General features: G+C 31.6%; 2 protein-coding genes across 2 annotated transcripts; one reads left to right on the top strand and one right to left on the bottom strand.

Moving 5' to 3' along the window:
* Positions 1-3247: 3247 nt before the first annotated feature.
* On the top strand, positions 3248-9577 carry LOC130799498 (mitogen-activated protein kinase homolog MMK2-like). Its single transcript, XM_057662607.1, has 6 exons — positions 3248-3651; positions 6694-6823; positions 7764-7901; positions 8186-8518; positions 8823-9006; positions 9120-9577. Exons 1-6 carry the CDS (start codon positions 3473-3475, stop codon positions 9290-9292), a joined length of 1137 nt encoding a protein of 378 aa, XP_057518590.1. The 5' UTR covers positions 3248-3472; the 3' UTR covers positions 9293-9577.
* Positions 9578-12732: 3155 nt separating this feature from the next.
* Positions 12733-17428, bottom strand: LOC130799497 (probable polygalacturonase). The gene is made up of 6 exons (XM_057662606.1): positions 17259-17428; positions 16748-17095; positions 14667-14787; positions 14379-14553; positions 14231-14301; positions 12733-13637 (listed from the first exon to the last, which is right to left on the bottom strand). The coding sequence occupies exons 1-6, from the start codon at positions 17292-17294 to the stop codon at positions 12928-12930; spliced, it is 1461 nt and encodes a 486-aa protein (XP_057518589.1). The 5' UTR covers positions 17295-17428; the 3' UTR covers positions 12733-12927.
* Between the last annotated feature and the right edge of the window lie 6232 nt (positions 17429-23660).

The following is a 23660-nucleotide window of genomic DNA, read 5'->3' as shown; positions in this document are numbered from 1 at the left end:
TTTATAATTTCACATTCATTTTTTTAGTATGTGCATATATTTTTGGTATCTTAATTTAAATAGTGCTTTTTTTAAAGACTTTAAAGTCAAATATATGGAGTCAAAAACACTTGGTTTTTTTAAAAGGGGTAATTATAGGGAAGCCTCAACTATATTTTGTTTAATATAAATTGCTATGATTCAAATTCATTCCAATCTATATATTTTTATAATTTTCATAGCTTATTTAGCTTATATATAATAAATAATATGCTAGCATATCGACGATTTGACCCCCCCAACTCGAAATCGTGGCTTCGTCGCTGATGCTATAACTATCTACAGTTAAAATTTGATATATATTGAATATATTGGGACAGATTGATTTAATATTGACATTGGTTAGTTGCGTTTCATGAATCGATGTTTTCTTCTTCATTTAGGTTTTCTTATATCGTTTCAGTTTCCTTGTGCTAGGATTCTAGTGAAATTATTTGTATCTCAAAACATATTTCCTGCATATATTTCCATGCACCATCAAGGGAGGAAACGATGTTTTAAGAAAGAGCGTCTCGACTAGAATTTATATCAACTCACATTCAAAACCTTCTTGTTACTTTGTTTGTGTTTTGAAGATCAATGTCTTGGAGTTCTCGGTGGTGTATATAAGCAAGAATTTTAAACTGTCATATGTAATTTGTAGACCTACTAAGTTTATGTAACTTTCTTTATTTAGTTTGTTTATTAAATAAAAGTCACATTTTACAACAAATTTAACATATATTTCTCAAATTCCATTAATTTATATAATGACGCCGAACTGATAAGTAGTAATTGTGAATTTGTCATTTTAATGACATATTTGGGAAAGATGATTTCATTTGGAAATTTGAAATTGGTTAAAATTTATTGTTTGGCAAATCAAAAATTTTCAAATTTGGATTTGGATCGAAATCCACCATTGTTTTTAAAGTAGTTAAAGTTAAAAATTTGAGAATGACTACCCAAACCTTGTCATTCTCAAATTCTTCATTTATAATTTCATAATTGAAATCCATAATCTGAAATGAAATACTTATTCTCAAATACTACAATAGTTTATACCCCGTTATGCTACTAGGTCAATCATGAAGTAGCTACTTCAAAGTTGCATAATATATGTAGATGTTAGCTCCAAAACAGATATGGATTATCAGCCTTTCACACAAAAAACTTTATAAGCAAATCAAGAGAAAACTGCATTTGGTAAATTGGGGTTTAAAAAGTGACATTTGGACGAGGAAACAGCCATCCAACAATGGCATGCTTGTGACTCTTTGAGGAACAACATCAGCTCATGATGTCTCGTGACATCCCACACCTACCAAATCCTTTACAAACCAAGCCTTGTAAATTACCATCTTCATCTTGCAAGTGTAACAACATTATCCACTAATTTTTCCATTTCTTTTATTTTTTTTTGAATTTTTTTGGGTAAATTTGAGATCAAAGTGCATCAAAACTTATGTATCGACCTTATATAACTCTTCGTAATTTGTCTGGTCAGGTTATTTTTCAATTTTTTTTAAGATTTTTCGCTTTTTTTATTATTTAGATCAATTCAGACTGTAAACTGTATTATAATAAAAAATTATAGTTCTTTGAAAAGTTCACTAACTAGATATTTTGAGATGTAATAGTTTTATAGTTATATATACAACAACGATGTTGATGCATTCAACTATTTCAAATTACTATATTTGGTTATTGTAGGAGTGAAATATCTGAATAGCACATGTATTAATTTAAAAAAAAATAAAAATAAAAATAAACAAATCATATGCCAGACAAGACCTTGGTTTGGTCCGTTTTGATTCTAATGTCAAATCAGATGAAATTAAATCGTGTGCACCCCTATCATGATTCGGTCATTGTGAGTGTTTAACAATTGATAATTGCTAGAGGTGTTCATTTGAGTCATGGGGTCGAATTTTGGTCGGTTCAAAATCAGATTTTATGTCCACATTGATTTTTATATAATTTTAACTTCATTTTGAAGTCGCGTCAAGTGAATATCGGATCATCGAATCTGTTTTGGACACATGCCTGAGTTTCGTTGGTTTTTTGATAACCGATTATATTCACTTTTTTATTGGTCTCTAAGCATATTCTGAAGTATGTTAATTGTTAAGTAGATTATACTTTGTTTTAGTAAAGAGAAAGTAGATTATAACTTTAAAAAGTATATTTTTAATTATTATACTTAATTTTTGGATGTTAGGAACATATGGAAAATAGAAAATCTGACCGATATTCTATTACTCCAAATCATAATATACTCCATAAATACAGGATTTTCATTGGACACTTAAGTATGAGTTTATTTTTATTGAGGGTGTTAGTTAAGAATTAAACCACATATTTAATCATCATTACTGTTTGTAACCTCTATTTGTGGAGTTAAAAGGTTAATGAAAGTGTATACATAGTACACTTGTTCATCTCAATTCATTAAACTCTTGAACAATCTAATTTTCTTTACACACAGTCCACCCAAAATGTAGATTTTTTGATGCTTGTGGACTAACATCAGAGGGATGAAAATTGACGTTCTTAATATCTCTACATATAGCAGATCGTATCGTTTACACCTAACTGCTTAATGGAATTCACGTTACGAGGGTATGATTATTCAATACAAGTACACGACTTCGTGCAATGCACAAAGTTTGTTGTAATGAAAATACCTATAAATATAAATTTTAAAGAAATATGCAATTCTATATAATTATCAAATTATAATATTAATAAAATTATGTAAAAATTTAAATAAGTTTTTATAACAACATAAAATTTGAAGTGTCTTTTATAGTATTATATGATACTTTATTCATATTATATGCAATGCATGATATTCTTTTTTTACATATAAAAAAAATGTTTCAAGCAATTCTGCTATACACATCTAATTTCCTACAATTTAAGAAACTCTAATCGAGAGATAGTGTTAATTTGGGTAAAAATACGAACAAACTAATTAATGCATTGCTTTTGTACTTAATCTATAGTTTTTTTTTATTGTTTAAAATTTGCACGTCATTTTAAATGTTAAAATTCACAATCGGATTAGAATACCCGATGTAGTGTACTTGTTTAAATTAAAAGAGTCATGTTGAACTTATCTCACTCTGAAACAGTCTTATAAAAAAATAACTCAATTTCAATTCACAATTAATAGCAAACTATATATACAACTTCACGTGGATAAATCTATAAGCCATTGAAATAATTGACGAGTTACCTTATAAAAACTGACGCGTGGAACAAAAGAAATGGGAAGAAGTCCGTTTTCTGTTCACGGAATTTGAAAAAGGACTTTTTTTCCTTAACCTTTTACAATTGCACACCTCCAAGTCTCCCACATAATATTCTCTATTATCCTTACGTTTTCTTCTCATCATTCAGTCTTATACGTGCAGTGTTTTTTTGGTGTGGCAAACTGAAATCTACCAAAATGGATTGTTTTGAAGCATTACATACAACAGGAGAAGCAAACCAAGAGAAAATAAAAGGAGTAATCACACATGGGGGTCGTTATGTTCAGTATAATGTGCATGGCAGTTTATTTGAAGTGTCTTCTAAGTATGTTCCTCCTATTCGTCCTATTGGTCGTGGTGCTTCTGGCCTTGTTTGGTATGCATTTTTACTAATTTTCATATCTTGCGTTTTTATGAAATACATAATTTTAAAAGTTTCAATTTAAAAAGTGACCTTTATCAAGTAAGACTTTGAATATCAGCCGAATTAATTCAATCATAAATCTATGCTGATAAAATCTTCTTGTTCGATACACATTTAATTAAGGACCTCACACTTTTAAAAATATATTTTTGTACATTGATGGGGAGTTTTTTTTTGTTTTAATTTTTTTTACATTTATTGATGTCTATACCACTAATTTTGATTATGTTTCAATATGATAGAGAATCCAACATAAGGTGGGACTACAAGCTTACAACCATTACTAATAGCTTACCATTAGCATAAGTATAGGTTGTAGACTCAGGATATGATCATGTTATATATGTACTCTACCACTATATAATGTGCATGTAATCGATCATTTAAGAGCTGTTTGGGAGAATTGCTGTATATTTGAGATGACAAAGGACATATGCAGTGATGTGTGTTACTTGGCCCGTTTGGTAATTGGTATTAAATGGTGGGATAGAAATGGTCACAGAAAATTAGTATAAGTTTATTAAGAATATCTTTTGACAAATTTAATGGTCATGTATAATCTTTTTTAACAATCTCATTTTCTTCACAAAATCCATTCTAATGCTTTACCATTTGAAAATTTGATATTAATTGATATGAAAAATTGTAAACAAAAAAAACTTTTTTATGATCAAACTTTCATTATCATAGGAATGACAAGATATGTACAATGAAAATTTACCCTACAAATTATTCTCATTCTCATTATTTAGCACCGATTACCAAACGAGCCAATTGTGTCATTGAACTACTAATATAACTTGAAATTAAGATGGAGGCCGTATATATTACAAGGACAAGGTTGTGAACATGGTCCACTAATGTTTTTAATAATTGAGTACATGAGAATTTTTTGGTACTCAACCAAAAGCTTAAGTTGATGGTTGAGGCCCCATGATATGTTATATTATACTCTAACACGCCCCCTCGCACGAGAGTCCTTTGGGCTTGAAGTGTGGATGCGACACAGGCCCTCCTCATACCTACCACTGAATATTCCACTTTAAATGAGGGGTGATTGAGATTCGAACACGTGACCTTTTGTTTCACTGACTTCTGATACCATGTTAAATTAGACTAGACTTATTGTAAATACCAGCACATTAACAGGGAGACATGAGGTGCACACACTTCATAAGCCAAGGAAATATATATTTTCCCACAACCATATGGCTATGGAAAGGACTCCAATAACTTATAAAGTGTGCACACCATGTTCAATTTGTCGATGTGGGATAAATCATCCCAACACTCCCCTCACGTGCGAACCCGCGTCAAGTTAACACCCCCCTCACGTGCGAACCCGCTTCAAGTTCGCATGTGGGAGTAATCAATTAAGGTAGGAACGCCATTCTTTTCGGACCAACCATTTTAAATTTTTGATCAAACCATCGGCTTCGATACCATATCAAGGAACCAACTCAACCAAAAGCTTAAATTGATGGTTGAGGCCCCATAATATGTTATGTTAAACTCTAACAGCAATGTCCATTATTACCTATATTTAAATTGTACTACGTTTGATAAAGAGAGGAGATTAGAATATATCACTTTATAAAATTAAGGAATAACTCTTACTACCACCAATAAGTTTTAGTACTAAATTCTAATATTTTTTGTTTCGTTTTGTATAATTGATGAGAACTATCAAATATTTGAGTTTAATCTTGAAACTTTGACGGTCCATTTGGTTAGTGGTACTAAATAGTGGTTATGAGAATGATTTATAGTGTAACATTTTATCAAAAGTTTTATGTCATTCCCATGGTAATCAAACTTTGATCACAAAAAAATTTTTTCTTTATAAATTTCTATTACCACCTAGCTAATACCAGCTCTCCAAATGGTAATGCATTGGAATGAATTTTATAAAAAATGAGATGATTGAAGATGGACAAGCAAGACCATTCAAATAGCCTAGAGATTTTTCAATCAAAATCACACTAATTTTTATTCTCATTATCACCGTTTATTCTTATTAACCAAATGGCCGTGAATGGTTTTGATTTTTGAACAGCTTTTTACCTGGAAAATATTGGTTTCTTGTGATGTTGGTTGAAACATTGAATGTTTTTGACCACCTTTTTCCTTATGAGTATTTGTTTCTTGTGATATTGGTTGAAACTTTGAACGGTTAGGAACAACTTTTTTTACTACCCATTTGATTATTATACTAGATGGAAGTAATGGAATGATTTATATTATAAACTCTTGTGAGATATATAATTTCATTTTATGGTAATGAAAAGTTAATAAATTAAGTTTTTTAAACTTAAAAGTTAATCAGATCTCCAAATTATAATGCATTTGAATGAATTTTGTGAAAAAAATAAGATGATAAAAGTTGAACGATCATAACTATTAAACTTGTCAAGAGATTTTCCCACTAAAAATACATTTATAAGTTTTTATTATCATTCTACCATTTACTGCTTACTATCAAACATCAAACCAAGAGCTGTTTTATATTAGCTATTGGGAAGACGGGACAATTACTTAAATACATTAATACTAGACCACAGTATCTTTCCTTAAACTCTGAATAAAAAAGTTTTTTTCTTTTTCTTTATCTTGCGTATTTTGGGTAAATGGAAGAGGAGTGTTTAATTTTTAGTTATACATCGAAAATATTGACGGGTTTCTAATATTAGCCCGTGACTCAAACTTATGTTCGTGTATTAACATGCGTAAAGTGGTCTACAACACAAGGCTTCTATTTGGAAGGCCTCTGTGTGTCTAGTTTTCTATACTTTAAAAATTTTTAGTTTAAAGGAGAACAAAAGCGGGTATTTTACATTTGAGTAACCAAGATAAACATTATTTAAAGACCGAATATTGAAAATTGATAATGTACAAGAGGGCCTTATTGCCATGTTGAAAGTAGACCGGAAATATTGAAATTTGTATTGTGAATTACTTACGTGAGCAATAAAACAAATTTATTTTTATTTGCAGTGCTGCTGTGAACTCCGAGACACACCAGGAGGTAGCAATCAAGAAGATCGGTAATGCATTTGACAACATTGTAGATGCTAAAAGAACACTAAGGGAGATCAAACTTCTTCGCCATATGGATCATGAAAATGTGAGTTTTTCTTCTGTCATATACAATATGCATTCATACTGTATAATACTACTAGTATTTTGCTGTACTAGAGAACTTCATTTAGCTTGAATACCTAGTTATCGACCTTTTTTTTCTTGGTGTATTCGTGTATTTCTCAATTGAAAGGAGAGGCTATAAACCTCACTTAAGGATCACTAAATTAAGGTTTAAGTGTGTGTTTGTGTTGTGTCAAGTATGGGAATCAAATAATGCAATATAATGTGATGAATGGCAATAATAAGTAAATAATCAAGACAAAGATTTAAGGTGGTTCACTAATCTTAGGCTACATCCACCATCTAGCCTAGGATTTATATTAATGTGCTTAAAGGAGAAATACAAACTTGAAGGAATTACAAGGAATTATTAGTGTAAGGAAAGAGAGGAGCTAAAATGGGAGTAAATACACAAGCAAGAAGGTAGCTTATAATGCGAGACTTTTGGTGCAACCAAAATAACCTTGTATACAAGGGTTATTTATAGAGGGGCATTAGGTAAAGAGGGGGACAGCAGCTGGAGCAACAAATCAGCAAGCAGCAGCCTCGACAGAATCCACAGAAGGTTCGCTCGACCTGGTCTTGGTCGAGCCACACTGCAGGCTGGTTCTGACCGCCTTTTTCTTGCTTGACTTTCCTTTTCCATGCTTCCCACGGTCTCCCATGCTCATTGCCTTAGTTCTAGGATTGATTTCATCCTCTTCCAACCTTCACATGTCAAGATTTACTCCATACAAACCAATCACATGTGACTCTTTGTCCTCTTCTAGTTTTCGCTAACTAAAATGATTAATTACCTTAATCATGTTTTGATTACTTGGTAACACAAGTCACCAATAATCATAACATCAATTAATCTATAATGTCCACCAATAGTATCATTTAAAATTTGTAAGGAACTAAATTTTCTTGGGTTGATGCAGATTATTGCCATTAAGGACATCATTCGACCACCAAAGAAGGAAGCATTTAACGATGTGTACATTGTCTATGAACTGATGGATACTGATCTTCATCAAATAATTCGCTCTAACCAATCTTTGACTGATGATCATTGCCAGGTTAGTACTGAAACTTGGGTTAAATCTTTATGTTGAATCTTCCTTAAATAATTCGCTCTAACAAATATTCAAGTCATATAGGGTGTTTCATTGGCAAATGACCGTTGCGTGTTGGCTGTTAGTTGTTGATTGTTAGTTTAATTTGACGGGTTGGTAGTGTGGACGGATGTTTTTGGCTTTTAAGCTAGCTGGCTAAGCTTATAGCGGAAACATTGAACGTGCTGCCATTTTTGATCTATTCATCTTTTTATACAATAGAGACTGATATATTTCATGATCTGCAGTATTTGTTATATCAGCTCTTACGCGGATTGAAATATGTGCACTCTGCAAAGGTCTTGCACCGTGATCTAAAGCCGAGTAATTTACTTCTGAATGCAAACTGTAACCTCAAGATTGGGGACTTTGGGCTGGCAAGAACTACCACTGAGACAGATTTCATGACGGAGTATGTTGTTCCACGTTGGTATCGAGCCCCTGAATTGCTCTTAAATTGTTCGGAATACACAGCTGCAATCGATGTTTGGTCTGTTGGTTGTATATTCGGTGAAATCATGACCAGGGAACCCTTGTTTCCTGGCAAGGATTATGTTCATCAGCTGAGGCTTATTACTGAGGTAATGCTATCCCCTCCTATCTTCTATTTAGAGTTTAATCCTCAGATACAAACTACTTCGTTTAGCTTGAGGACGGCATCATCCTCTAAAGTTGGCTTGATATTTGATGCTCTTTGTCAGCTGGTAATTTCTATTAATAATAATAGCCAACTTCTAATGTACATAACCCGGAATTTATCATCCAAATTTTATGTCATGCATAGTTCGGCATTTTGAGTTTTATCGGAACTGTAAGAAATCTTTATAAATCATTTTGATTTCTAATAATAATATACACAACTCTAACTCTACTTTCGATCCAAAGTTGATAGGATCACCAGATGATTCGAGCTTGGGATTTCTGCGTAGTAACCATGCGAGGAGGTATGTGAAACAGCTCCCACAGTATCCAAAGCAGCAATTCTCAGCAAGATTTCCAAATATGTCACCGGCAGCCACTGATCTGTTGGAGAAGATGCTCGTATTTGATCCCAACAAGCGCATTACTGGTACTGCAATGGATCTTTATTCAATGTCATTTCGTATATTTTGCTATTCGTACAAAATTTTTTTTTTGTTTTATTGTTGAAAGTTTTTTCGTTTCATGAAAATTTTTCTGTAGTGGACGAGGGGCTTTGTCACCCCTACTTGTCCTCCCTCCACGATACCCATGAGGAAACCATCTGTTCAGCTCCTTTTCGTATTGAATTCGAGCAGTCATCCTTGACTGAAGAGAATGTCAAAGAGCTCATCTGGAAGGAATCGGTGAAGTTTAACCCTGATCCCGCTCATTAAGTACAAATGACAGTATCAGTGAAGCTTAACCCTGATCACACTCGGTTACTCATTTCAGAATGTTAATCGAATTTGGTTTATTTGTGTAACATTGGTCCTTGTATAAGAGTTAATAATTAAGTAGGAAAATAAGGAAATTGGGATTGCTCTATAGCTGAATTCTCGTGTGTGGATGATTATATTTTTCATATTGTGTATAACTTGTACTAAACTTCTGTACAATGTACAATGTATATTGTTGAAGTTGAATACATTCTCTGCATTCAGCATGTTTTTTGTCTTTAACTTGTTCTGATTATGACATTTTCTCATCCTTGATAGTTGATAACTAGAAACTAGATTACACTTAGTCAGGTATGAGAACGAAAACGGATATGGTCATATGGAGACCGACAGCGAACATTTAGGGCTTTGGAAAATTGGGAGTCCAGGCCCCACCATGAAATCTAAATCTTACCGAATTTCAAAAAGAAAAACCGTAGAAAGTACTTCCTCCGTTCCATATTACTTGCAACACTTTTCATTTTTGGACATTTCATATTGCTTGCAACATTACTCTTTTTGGTGAAAAACAACTATAAAATTCTTTATTTTACTCTTACTTTATTCCCCTCCCCACATATCACAATCAACATCACCTTTTATTTTAATTACTTAATTCTCACCTACTTTTAACTCGACAATCAAACCCTCAACTACTTATCCCAACCCCATCATTAATTTACCATACCTCCCAACTCCTTTTATTAATGACTCTAGAACCTTCCATTTTTAATGCCTGCTGAAGTCCCTCTTATTAATGCTTTACTTCCTTTATCTAGAACCTCCCACCAGTCATTTCCCCTTATTAACCCTTTATCTGAACTCCCTCTTCTTCCATCAATAGTCTTTGAGTGTGAATGTCTGATTCCATCTCCATTTTGTTGTTTTTGTGGGTTTTCTTGGTTGATTTTCTTTATAAACCCTATATCTAAAAGTATGGTATTTTGACTGTTTTTGTGGGTTTTTTCGGTTGATTTCATCTTCAACTATGTAACGGCCCGGTCTAAGTGACTCGAAAATTCATATGAAAATACGAATTTCGGTTCACTCTTCGGACTATAGAGAAAAATCTCCTCTAGGATCGTCAATGTCCGTCGATAAAGAAATATATTTAAGACAGAAAACAGTGCCAACGCGAAAGAAACAAGTCAGCGGAAGTTCTTACGTACAACTCGAGAGCCTAATGGCCTCTAGATAAACTAAAGAAAATAGACGAAAGCGAAAAGAAACCAACACAATCTCTTGCTACATAATTCGGAGTTATATCTACTCATAATCTTATTACAAAAAGGAAACATAGTCTTGATGATTACGGGTTCTAAGTCGAGTCCTCACTCCAGTCCCCACCTGCAATCAACCTACTAGTCGTCGTGTGACAACACGTAGCAGGTTCCAAAGAACAATCCAGTACACGTCAGAGACTTCATACAATTGTCAAACAGATTGAATGCAAGCAATGTGTTCAACCTAGCATGCATAGGCTCTAATACATTAACTACTAGATAATTCCAACTTATAACGTAGCCCGTCCTGTTCGGGTCGTTCAAGTATAAATCAAAATCCTTTTTGGAGGAATACACTTGAGAGAGCTAATCCCAAGGCAACCACCGACCTAAGACGTTGCCCGTCCTGTGCGGGTCATTAGAGGTAAAGTATGCATACCCCCATGGTGACCGTAATGATTCAAAACTGCCATGGGAACAATAATTGTAATTTATAAAAATATCGTAATCATTTATTCTATTAATGTTTCCAATTAAGAAATGAATATCTCCATATCCAGATCAAAAGTCTCGACATAATTTGCATTTTCATCCATCTTCTTTACTTTAGTAATTCTTCAATACTTCTACTTGAATGACATTGTGCATTGTGTGCTTTGTGTGCATTAATCAACTATTGACAACCTTCTCTCTCTCCCAAATTATTTAACTGTTGTGGTTGTTTTTTTCAGAATTAATGATTAAAATTGGGCTAGATCCTCAAGCTTATGAAATAAAGTTAAAGTAAAATGATAAAGAAAAGAAGATGATGTGGGGAAGATAAAGTAAAGTCTTTATATAGGCTAGTTAGTAGAATTTCATTTTGGTGGGAAACAAAATCATCCTAGCAACATTGTTTTGGTAAGAAAAAAATTTTCCAGAATGTAATGTATTGAAATTTGGGGGGAAATTAAGTCCCCACATGTAGTCATTTAGAAGTATCTTTTTCTTTAAAAAACTCTACTTTTTGTATTTTAACATTACCCAAAAAACTGATTTCTTGAACTCATATAAAAAGGGCAAAATTGAGATTGTGAAGGGAAAAGGAGCCTTCCTTAAATATTGTGCCCGACAGTAATGTTGCTGGTAATACAAAACAGAGGAAGTATTGAATATCTCAAGTAAAATAATGTCATTCTCCATCTTTTTTTTTTTTTTGTTAACATCCAATCTATGTTACTCGAACTCTTCATTTTGCTTCACGTACTCGTATTCGTTTTGTTATATTGTGACTATAATCTCATGTATGTAGCTTAACGTTGTGGAGTGTTTATGCTTGGTATAAGTGCTTGTTTGTTGCTGCATATGTAGACACTCAAGAAGCACTAGATCTGAATGTTGCTGCCCCTCTTCTCGACTTTTGGCTCGACCTGCAGCAGCCCGCTTGACCCACACGAGTAGAATGGCTCGACCCAGTTGACTGGCTTCCAGTCGCTTCACGACATTCTGTTTTATAAAGCTACTACTTCACGGTTTCTTTGGAAACTTTTTCCTCTTATTGTTTAGTATAAATACACTTTTATTCAACATTAAGGGGATGAGTATTACATTGTAATCAAGAGAGAGAAACACAAGTGAGATTGATCTAGATAGAGAGAGTCACAAAATTAGGATTTTTGAGTGAATTGGGGGTTTTTCATTTACTCTTGTAATCTCTATAGTTTTTCATCTCCATTGTTAGAATTGATTAGTGTGTGTAATCAAGAACTAATCAATACAATTGTCTTCATTCATTGGGTGGGTTTTTATAGTGTAATATCAATTTGATATTAGGATTTTCCCACTTTCTAATTATTTGTGTGTTGGATTATTTCTTTACATTTTTGCAATCTTTATCATTCTTCGTATATTAGAATCTCCTTTAAAGAGCATTTGCTCTAACACGATCCTTGATGCTCAAACATTAGTATGGCTCTTAGACGCTTCATTTTAGGTGTAAAATTGAATATTTAGACGTATCCGACACTTGTACACGTATCAGAATCTGATTTCAGTACCCGAGTCCAAGTAACATAGCATCTAATTATCATAGTCAAGGTCAAGGAATCCCCATACTTAAATCTCTGAGTTTGCTACTGATTGAGACAAGTATAGAAAAACGCATATCTTGTATTTAGAATAGACCCAGCATACTTAGTGTGAATTTTTGTAGTAGTAGGGAGTGTATTATTTCTTTAGCTGTGTATTTGATATCATTAGCTAGTACAGACGTTCCTTGACAATGAAATAAAATATACTGGAAACTGTATACATCATTTCATGAATCTTGTACAATTCTTGCAATTCCCAATGGTAAAATACAGCAGTTCACATAGATTATGATGTTATCTATCAAGGATACATTCTTTGGTATGAACATGTTTGAACTTGGATATCGTCGATAGGCAAGGGATCTGTAGGAAACTCACATTCTATGTTGTTATATGGTCCTTGATCGGCTATTGCGTCACAAGGTTTAGGCGTAACACCACTCGAAATCCCAGCAACATCAGTGCACGTCCATTGAATTTTCTTTGGTTTAGCAGCCAATGAAATAGTCACATTAGAAATACAGATTTCAGTGAAAGGATCACCAGAAATTCCTTCTAATCTTGCTGCCATTTTCACATCATCCGCGACCATATCTCTGTAATTGATGTTTTTTATAGTAGGAAGAGCATTAGGATCATATTTATCATCAGGATGAGAACCGTAATTTCCTGTCATCCAAAATGCCCATTTCATGGTGTGCATTGTAAACCCTTTTACATATATGTCCTTCACATATCCTCCTCTTCCTGCTCCTGTCTTGATTCTGACTCCCGATTCTGAATTGATAGCTGTTATGTCCTCTGCCCTGACATCTTGTATTCCACCCGACATCTCACTTCCTAAAGCGATCACTGCACTCGTTGGAGAAATGCATGTCAAACGACGGATTACTAGTTGCTTGGTGGGCATTCCGTAGGAGATACCGTACTCGTCCCATCCACTCTTGACAGCCACACAATCATCTCCAGAAACAATGTAGCAGTCCTCTATTCTGGTGTTCGTGCAGGAATCTGCATAATAGATAAAAGCCAATTACCAAGGGGACATGGTTATTGGATTCCTACATGTCATATGAGTTTCCACCTCTTTGGAATTTCTAATTCTTATGTTTGTAAAACTTTTTGTCAAACAAGCACAACCAATAAGTTATTTCCTAGAAATTTGTAATTCAAAGAGAAAAAACTTTCTAATGAACAACCTGAGTTAACGTGTTGGGTAGAGTATACGCTAGATCGAAAAATGACTTATCCAAGACCGACTCGATGACTCGAATCAAGTATTGACGCCTCTAGTATCACCACAGTCCATAACTATCTTTTTCATTAGAGATTGGGTTATGGTCAATAGATAGTTTTTAGGTAAATTCTATCATCATCATCATACCCAATATCCCGCTCGAAAAAGCAGGGCTTGGGTGAGGGAAGGTGATGGATAATCCATATTTGTACTCCCTTTACAAGGAGAATTAGAGGAAAGAGGTCGATTTTATCCCAAATAGCTTAAACTTTTAGTTAAGTTGATTTCATAACATGGTATTGAAACCCAGTAAGACATCAGGTCACGGATTAATTCAACATGATGGTGAAAAAGAACATGAACATACCTGGGTTAATTCCATCAGTGTTAGGAGAGTTAACAGGAGCACTGATAGTGATGCCTTGTATAAGTATGTTGCTGTCATCAAAATTATTTTGTTCAGATTGAATAATATTTATGCTAATCTAAAATAAAAACAGTAAAAGTAAGCTAACCTGCTGTAAATAGGATGAATATTCCATGAAGGAGAATTAATGAGTGTCAAGTGGGAAATTTGAATACTGTCTGAATACATAAGCTCTATCAAGTAAGGCCTTGTGTGTTTTAACTGTCCATGGTGAAATTTCTGCCACCACATTTCTCCTTGACCATCAATTGTTCCATTTTCTCCTGTTAATGTACCGCATTATTCACCCACATCAATATTTCTCTTGAATGATTTTGACTAATGCTACACGAATCGAAATTCAATTCGATACAGAAACGAAACGAGAATAGAGTACCTGTAATAATGACATCTGTGAGGTTGGAACCAGTAATTAGGCTGGCATATCTACCACCAGGAGCATCCCTTCCTCGACCGTACGACGGCAAGGGCGGGATCAAAGGGAACTCATTCATGTCCTGTTTCAGTAGGAGTCATTCACATTTTAGTATACCGTCATGATCAAAAAAATTAACAGAGTATATAATCAATTTTTGAGTTCAACCATGTACATAAGAAATCGTCAAGTTGAGCCGGACTTATTGTCAATACCAGTTTATAATCGTAAAATACAAGTGCACCCACTTTAATTATAAGTGAAAGAGATATATCTTAAAAACTATATGACTATGGGAGGAAGGGCTCTATCCCAAAACCCCTTATATGAGAACCCCAAAAATAACAATATTCCTAAAATTACTCTAAAACATAAATCCACATCTAAACACAAAAATACTCTTAATATAAACCTAACAAAAAAGTAAATTTTGTTTTGCTTTAATGAAGTATTTGGTTTAATATTTAGCAATCTAAAAATAAGTGAGGTAGATTAGTAATTAACTGGTAAGGTTTCAACTTTCATGATTATGAACATATAAAAAGAGAATGAAATAATTTAAGTGTAGGTTATCAGAGGCATGAAGATTAATATAATTATAAAGCAAAGTGGTCATTTTCAGTAATAAAAATATGGATCACCTAATGCGCAATAAGTAACATATCCAGGTATTCCTAAAAACCATTATAAGTTTCAGCAGTTCCCCAATTCATAGGAAATTAAACTTAATAGAGTAAAACAGTGACAAAACAACCTGACTCATGAATTTGCATAACAATGTAAAATTTATTAGAATCAACTAAATAATATTGTCATGTAGAACATAGAACATAACTTGTTAGTGACATCAAAATCATTCCTTAACGCTAACGCTAATGTTATTGAGTGACTCTCACTTAGACGTAATTTGACTGCTGTTATAGCAATCATATTCTTGTTAGAGATAACAAAATTGTTATTTCCCATATACCCTTAACAAGGGTGAAGCCAAGATTTTGAATTAAAATGTAGTTAAACTATGAAATTTTAAAATCATTTAGACTAAAAGTAACTTAAATAATAGCAAAAATTAAACTCCCTTTGAACCAATTTAGTTGTCCCATTTGCTTGGGCACAGTTATTAAGGATGGTATGGGGTCCATTAAAAAGGGTAAATAGTGAAGGGTAAGTAGTGAAGGGTACTTGGGTAAGTAAAGTATATGGGGGTATATTTGTAATTACGTGTGTAAACTAAGGATATTTAGGTAAAAAAAGATTGACAAAAATAGAAATGTGACAACTAAAATGACTTTGCCAAATAAGGAATTGGGACAACTAAGATATTTTGGAGGCAGTATTTAACTAATGAAGATGAAGCTTCTCTGTATTATCTCTTTTGAAAAAAAAAATTAAGCTTTTTTACTCCACATATTTGCCAAGTTTAAAAAAAAATAAAACAACTTTTAAAATTAAGTTAGCAAAATATAAACACACACTAAAAAAGATAAATGATAAATGTGAAATTATGAAAGATATTAAGTAATGACATTATAATATAAATTTATTAGTGTATAAAAAATAATAGTTTTAAATTAAAAATTTATCCCATAGCCTTAAATTACAAATGTGTTACTCCAAACATTAAATTGTAATAATTTTTATTATATTTTTGCACTTTTTAAACTATATATATATATATAAATATATATATATATATATATATATATATATATATATATATATATATATATATATATATATATATATATATATATATATATATATATATATATATATATATATATCATATCATATTAGTAAGGGGCTAAAGGATCACATTTTCGACAAGAAGAATGGGCATGTAGCTTCGCGCCTTTGCCCATGCCCTTGATAACAAAATATCATTTGTAACTTCAAATAGACGTGCATGTGATTTAATGAGTGTTTTATGTGTTTATTGTGCGACTTGTGACTGCTAAATTAAGTGTGCAATATTTCATTAAAAGTACTCCACATTAATATGTGCACAATGTAAAAAGAAATTATAGGGTGGAGAAATAAACCTGGGAGGCTAAAAGAACAGCATCTTTGTGAAGGAAAAGAGTAAAATGGCTAGTAAGATTAAAACTCCCAGTTAACCATTTTCCAGGAGGAACTAAGAGCATAGCTCCGCCGTCAGATCCATATTGACTGAGATGATCAACGGCTGTCTGAAAAGGCTTAGTATTAGAAGTTGTACCATCACCCACACCACCAAAATCAGTGATCGATGCAGTGTGAGCTCTGCAGTTTATTGCAGAATACTCTCCATAATTTGAAATTCTTGATTTTCTGCCTTCTACTTCTCTTGTATTCATTATTCCCACAAGCACTATTATCATTCCACATAACATTCCAACCATTTTTCTCACCTGAAATACAAAATAATCAAACATATAATTAAAAATATTATATAACTAAAATTTTCAATACATATTTCTTTTGTCTCTTTGAATTTGTATTAATTAATGAGATATTTACATAAAAAAGGACAAAGAAAGGTAGTTGAAAAGTAATCTTTTATTGTATTGGTACCTTAAAGATGGTTAGAGAAGAGGCTTTAACATGCATTTTGGGGATAATGTGGATTGATTTTAAACTCTTTTGAAAGATGATGAATGTGCTTGTGTTTGTTTATGGTATATATATATATATATATAGTACTACCTTCGTCATTGTTAAAATGAATCTAAAATGTATAGTGGAACAAATTGAATTGGAAAATAGAAAGAAAAAAAAATCAATAATAAAAATAAATAGTTAAAATAGAAAAAAATAATAAATTTATAAAAGAGATTGAAAAATAAAAAGTAACACCAATATAAAAAAAAAAGTGCAAAATAAATAAAGAGAAACTAAAATGAAAAAGATAACCGATGGAGTAACAAGAGGAATTGGCAATAGAGGATGGAGTATGGACAATGTGGAGGCGTTATTTTTATCCAAAGGTCCCAAAACATTATGATATGAATAATGACAATGCTCACGGAAGTTACTGTTACTACAAATGGTCACGAGATTAAGGACTTTTCATTTTGTAGACATATATCATAATCAACTAATCATTTCAATATATCCTAATTTTTTAATGGGTTTTCTTAAAAAATTCTCATATGTATGAGTCTTATTATGCTCAAATGAATAAAGAGAGTATTATTTATAAATATATTTTAATTTATAACAAAAAAATTTAGTATTTATTAATAAAATATTTCCTTTGTCCATCTCAATTTAACAACAATTCCTTTGTTTTTGAAAAATAATCTCATTCATAAACTTAATACTTAATATCATCTAAACCACTTATGTTTATTATTCACTTACTAGATAGTCTTCCGTGTAAAATATGGATGCTATAAATATTTTTTGATATAAATAATGATATTATTTTATAACATTAATTCTTACATCATAAACTTAATTATTAAATCTTTATATTTGTTATGATATTATCATTATCAAAGTGAATAAATAATTTATTATACAACAATATTAAAACATACTTATAGTAATTATTGATATTTGAGATAAATAAACCTTAGAAACTCTTCAACTATGATAGATAGGAGGGAGGATTTAGTTCAAAAAGTAACCAAATTAGTTAGCTTATTTATTATATGATAATGTTTATTATCTAAGTTAAAAAAAATTACATATATATTATTTTTTGTTGATGTAAGTAAATATAGTATTTCACTAAATCATTACATATAGTTATAGTCAATCAACAAATATTATATATTTTTATGAGATAATTGTTTCCCTAAATATTAAAGTCAAATATGAAAAATTTCTCGGTCAATAATAGAAAAAAGGCGGAAATTTTTTTTTTTCACTAATTTTCACCATATTGTCCAAATCTTTTAAACTATCTTATATCCATTAGAATTCACAACCACCTAATTTAATATTTTTGTCTCTATGACTAATCATTCATTTTCTTTTTCATCTCGCCATATTTATTGTATCGGGTATCTTTAAATCTTCTTAATAATTTAATATATATGATATATCAAAGCAATTTTATTGTGAAAATATTGAGCTTAAAAGTAAGGCTCTGAAAATTATAATATTTCCATGATTTGGAAGTAGTATAAAATTTAAAGAAAAAAAAAGCTACAATAAATAGCTTATTGAAAAGTCTTCCTGTAACTTTCCTAGTAGACAATCAAAGAAATACATAAATGAATGATTTCAAATAATAAGTTTTCCAAATTTGTAAGACAAGAATTCTTGTCTTGCAAAAGTTGTTTAAGCAACACTTTGTAGTTAACAATTTTGGTTATTGCTGCGTTCAGAATTCAGAGTTGTGCACTCAACTTTAGCTTCTTTGCTCAACTTTTAAAGATTACAAGCTACTCCGTATATTATATTATGAGAGTGATTTAATACTTTTACAATGAACGAATGAAATATGTATCATAATGCATACATAAATAGTTATACTACCGTTGTAATTAAACATGAGATTCTATAATTACAATGAACCCTATAATTGTGCATGCTATGCATGGTTGGGGTTCATTTTTTTTTTTACAGATTGTTTGGGTTCATAACGTATAGGACATTTGACAAAATTTAGCAAAGTCTTCATATAGAACCTTCTACCGCTTCTTGAATATGCATGATAATTATCAATTAAGGCTTAAGCATTACCAATTTTATACTAAATGTAATCAAAATACATAAGATATTATGATTAGATATTTTCTCTTAAATTGGATGCTATAATTAAATCTCGAAAAGGTATATTGAAATTGTCGAGGGACTCTTTGGCGGCTCTTCTTTATGGTATGAGTTGCCGCATTCCTTCCCTCCCTATACCCTAATAATAGTTTCTATGAGCGGGATACACTGAGTATGATGATGATAATGATGATGGTATGCTAAAACTGGTGAACTCGTATATCTTGATAACCATTGAAAGTAGTAGTAATCGAAAATTCTTTAATCATACCATATAATGTTGTTACATCATGCATGTGTGTTATGTTCGTATATTAAATACTATGGTTATCTTTGATGCCTCTTTTGTTGAGAATTTATAATATATGGGATAAAATAAGATTGCATAAATTACTCCTAATGTATTACTCTTAATTTCATTTCTCAAACATCTCACCTTCTCTAGTAAACTCTCACTTTATTGTGCATTACATTTGGGAATATGATGGGATGGGTTAAAAAATAATTACCTTACATTAATTAGTCTTACATGAATTTGTGGGTTAGATTATTATTCATATATTAAAATTTGTGGAACTTATGTCATCACCAATTGTTATATTTCAATTACAAACACTTGAAATAAAACTCATAATTGACAATTTGCATTTCATTAAAAATTGCATTGTAGGTGGAACATTTGGCACAACATGCTTGTAAAATGCTTTAAAATAGTGGCACATGGCACAAAGTGCTTATAAATTAATATATTATATAGTGATGGATCTGTGAAATTAAAAGTATTTTTTCAGTTTCTTAATTTCTTAATAAATGGGAAAAACATTTGCAAATAGAGGGATAATTCTTGAACTTCTATATTTGATATCAAGTCAACTATAGAAAGTTTATTAAGAAACATAAAAGCCTCAATCTAGGGTTCATTAACAAACATAGAATCCACAAAAATTGTGAAAGTAAAATTTATGCAATAAAGTCAATTATTAAAGATATACATTTATATTCATTTGACGTTGTGGAAATTTTTTGTTTTCTTGTTATTTCGATGCAATGGAGATGAGCTACCTAGCTATTAATAATTTGCTTATTAAAAATTTCGATGATAATTAAATAATTGGAGCAAACTTGAAGAAAGCAAAAACAAATATTAGCCATAAAATTAGGGAAGATAAAATAAAGTATACAATGAATTGAGCACTATGTAAAGAGGAGCACACTCAAGAACCACTAATTAATTAATGGTTGCTCCCATGAGGCCATGACTCAAACATCCACCTAAGATATTATATATATGCTCAGTTGAGTGGAATAAGAATCTAAGTTACAACAGTCATTAGCCTGTAAATAGAGTATTTTATATTTTTGCTTGGCCTACTTTAGTAGACACCAAAAATACTAACAACCCGTTCTGGTCAGTGATATTAAACGGTGGTAATGCGAATGGTTTATAGTGTAAATATTAAAAGTTTTATATCATTTCCATAGTAATGAAAATTTGATCACAAAAAAAGTTTTTTTTATTCACAAATTTTCATTACCACCTAATACCACCTCTCCTAATGGTAATGCATTGAAATGAATTTTATGAAGAAAATAAGACGATTGAAGTTGAACAAGCATGACCATAAAGATAGCCAAGAGATTTTTCAACCAAAAATACTAGTATGAGTAAAACATAATGGGCACTATTAGGGCACTAACGAAACAATACTATTTTGTAAGCAGTAAAGTGAATAAGCGGGGGCTAGTTCTGAGCCCATTCTGGATAGCCAACTGTTAAGGGCTCTTAAAAATAAAGGGTCTCAAATATTAAATAGTGTTATTCAGACCCGGTCCTAAGCTACACTTTTATAATTGATTTTTGTGTAAATTTTTTTTATATTTACAGTAATTTTAGCTGTTACATTATATTTTATCTTGAAATATTTTTCTTAAAGTGAAATTTTTTTTCTTTTGATATAATAAAAGGCCCAATTTTAAAAGACATCACAAAAATAAATAGGACCTCTAAAATTTTTGCTCTAATCCTAGAATAAGCATGCATGTACTAACGTAAAATATACCACAAAGATTTAAGGTAATTTTTCTTCACCATTCTATGCTTGTGTTTTTATTATGTGTTTAAAGGATAGAAGAGTTGAAAGTTTAATACATTGATAAAGAAATTTCAATTCGGAATAATAAAAAGGGTGGTGAAATGAAAACTTTATGAGGTTATCTCAATAAAAAAAAACAAGATGAGAAATACAAACAAAAACAATAGAACAATGGCATAATGACTTTATGAGGTATCTTGGAAACCTCCCTCTCAAAAATGGTTTATTTATATAGATTCAACAATACAATATAAATAACTCTCCCTATCTTGAGAACAACCTTTCAAGATCACTAATACTAAAAGAAAAGTAAGAAACTCTTTTGATAAACACCCTCGCTCTCACTTATGTATTTAGCCTTCTCCTAATTTGTGTTGTGATGATTGATTCTATGACTGATGTATCCTTTTATAGAGGAGCAATACATCATTCTGAACTCCCTCATAACTCACCATTAACACACAATTACACCATATAATTAACATTACATTAAACATAGCATTAATAAGGAATTACTCAACCTTTTCAATGCCTTAACATATCAAAAACATACCAGAAATCGCATCCTATGCAGGTGCTCAAACGAGCCACCCCATTGCTCGAACAAGCAACAAGACAAGAAAGCTGACTTTAGCCCACTATATGATCGAACGAACAAGCAACAAGACCAGAATGCTGACTTCATCTCACTATGTGATCGAACGATCAAGGTGAGTGCTCGAACAAGCATAGTGTTCAGCACCTCTCTACTTTTGTTTTCATGTTTCCTTATTTGAGCAACCACTTACCATACTTACCTCGTTCAAGACATGGTCTTGCACCCTTAGTGAAGTCTTATTGTGCCTTGTTCAAGGCCTCTCTTACCTTGTCCAATGCATCTTATATACTCTACATCAAACACTTCATGTAACGCTCCAAACCTCAACACATCACAACTTGACATATTTTCATCACTCTTCTCCAAAGTAAAAGACAAATTATGTTCGATTATATGTTCAAAGTTAACGTCATTATTAAGAGTTTTGGAACTTGCACTAATAGGTGGCGACATTTTTTATGGGAACATCTTGGATTGGAGCATTTGAGTGTGTGAGGAACTAAGCAAAATCGAGTAGAGAATTACACACATGTTTAGAGATTGTAATGGGGCTCAAGCTCCTATCTTGGCTTGATTGTACATCAAGGGAATGCATTAATATGGCGAAGTTTAGGAATTCAAAATCTAGACAATGATATATATACAACAATTTCAACCAAAAATATTTCACGATGAAATACTAGGTGCTAAGAACATAAAAATTACAAAAGATTTAAAAACACTTGAATTGAGCTAAAAGTTGATAGCTTATTAATGCATTAACTATTTTTCTCTATAAGGTGACTTATCCTTCTAAGAATTCAAAAATTTAGATATGGATAGTTGTTCAAGTTTTCCATCCAAGGCCCCTTATAAGGACAACATAATATCCTATAATTCACATAATATCCTATAATTCAACTATTTTTAGGGGCTACCATACAAAAGATAGCCTTGGGAAGGCTTAATTCCATATGGCTAGGCAAGCCAAAAAGGGAAAGGAAATGAGCTAAAAGTTATTCCACCCAAAAGTGAAAAGGCCTAAGTAAAGGAAAGAAAAGGAAATAATGTTTTGTCCCTAATTAGTGAGAGCAAGTTGTTAAAATCGTGATTTTAATTAGAATCGTTCAGAAAGGTAGAATCGAATCGGATCGGAGGATTGTAAGATTCTACAATAAACTTAAATTTGTTATTTAGTCATCTCAAAAGTTTAAATTTATGAATTAAAGTTTCATTCAATTCATTTTTAAGAATGAAATGGAAAAATAATAAATAATTATTTTCAATCTTCATATTTATGAAGAAATCTATTTTTTAAAAATTATGATGTTGGATCGTTGAATTGAAATAAAAATTAATGAAAGATGATACATTAAAAAAAATTAATAAAAACTAAGAATAAATTCATAGAATCGGATCGCTAAATCGTAGGATCGTAGAATCGTGTTATGATTCTACCTCTACAAATTTTGTTGTAATTAGAATCGTAAGATTTTACCAACTTACGATTCTACCTATCATTTAAATCTCTCGCTTGTTTTTGGATCGTAACATCGTAGAATCGTAGATCAAAATCGTGAT

The sequence above is a fragment of the Amaranthus tricolor genome, chromosome 14 (assembly GCF_026212465.1).
Source record: "Amaranthus tricolor cultivar Red isolate AtriRed21 chromosome 14, ASM2621246v1, whole genome shotgun sequence".
NCBI lineage: Eukaryota > Viridiplantae > Streptophyta > Magnoliopsida > Caryophyllales > Amaranthaceae > Amaranthus > Amaranthus tricolor.
This window is presented reverse-complemented; position numbering and strand designations above follow the sequence as displayed.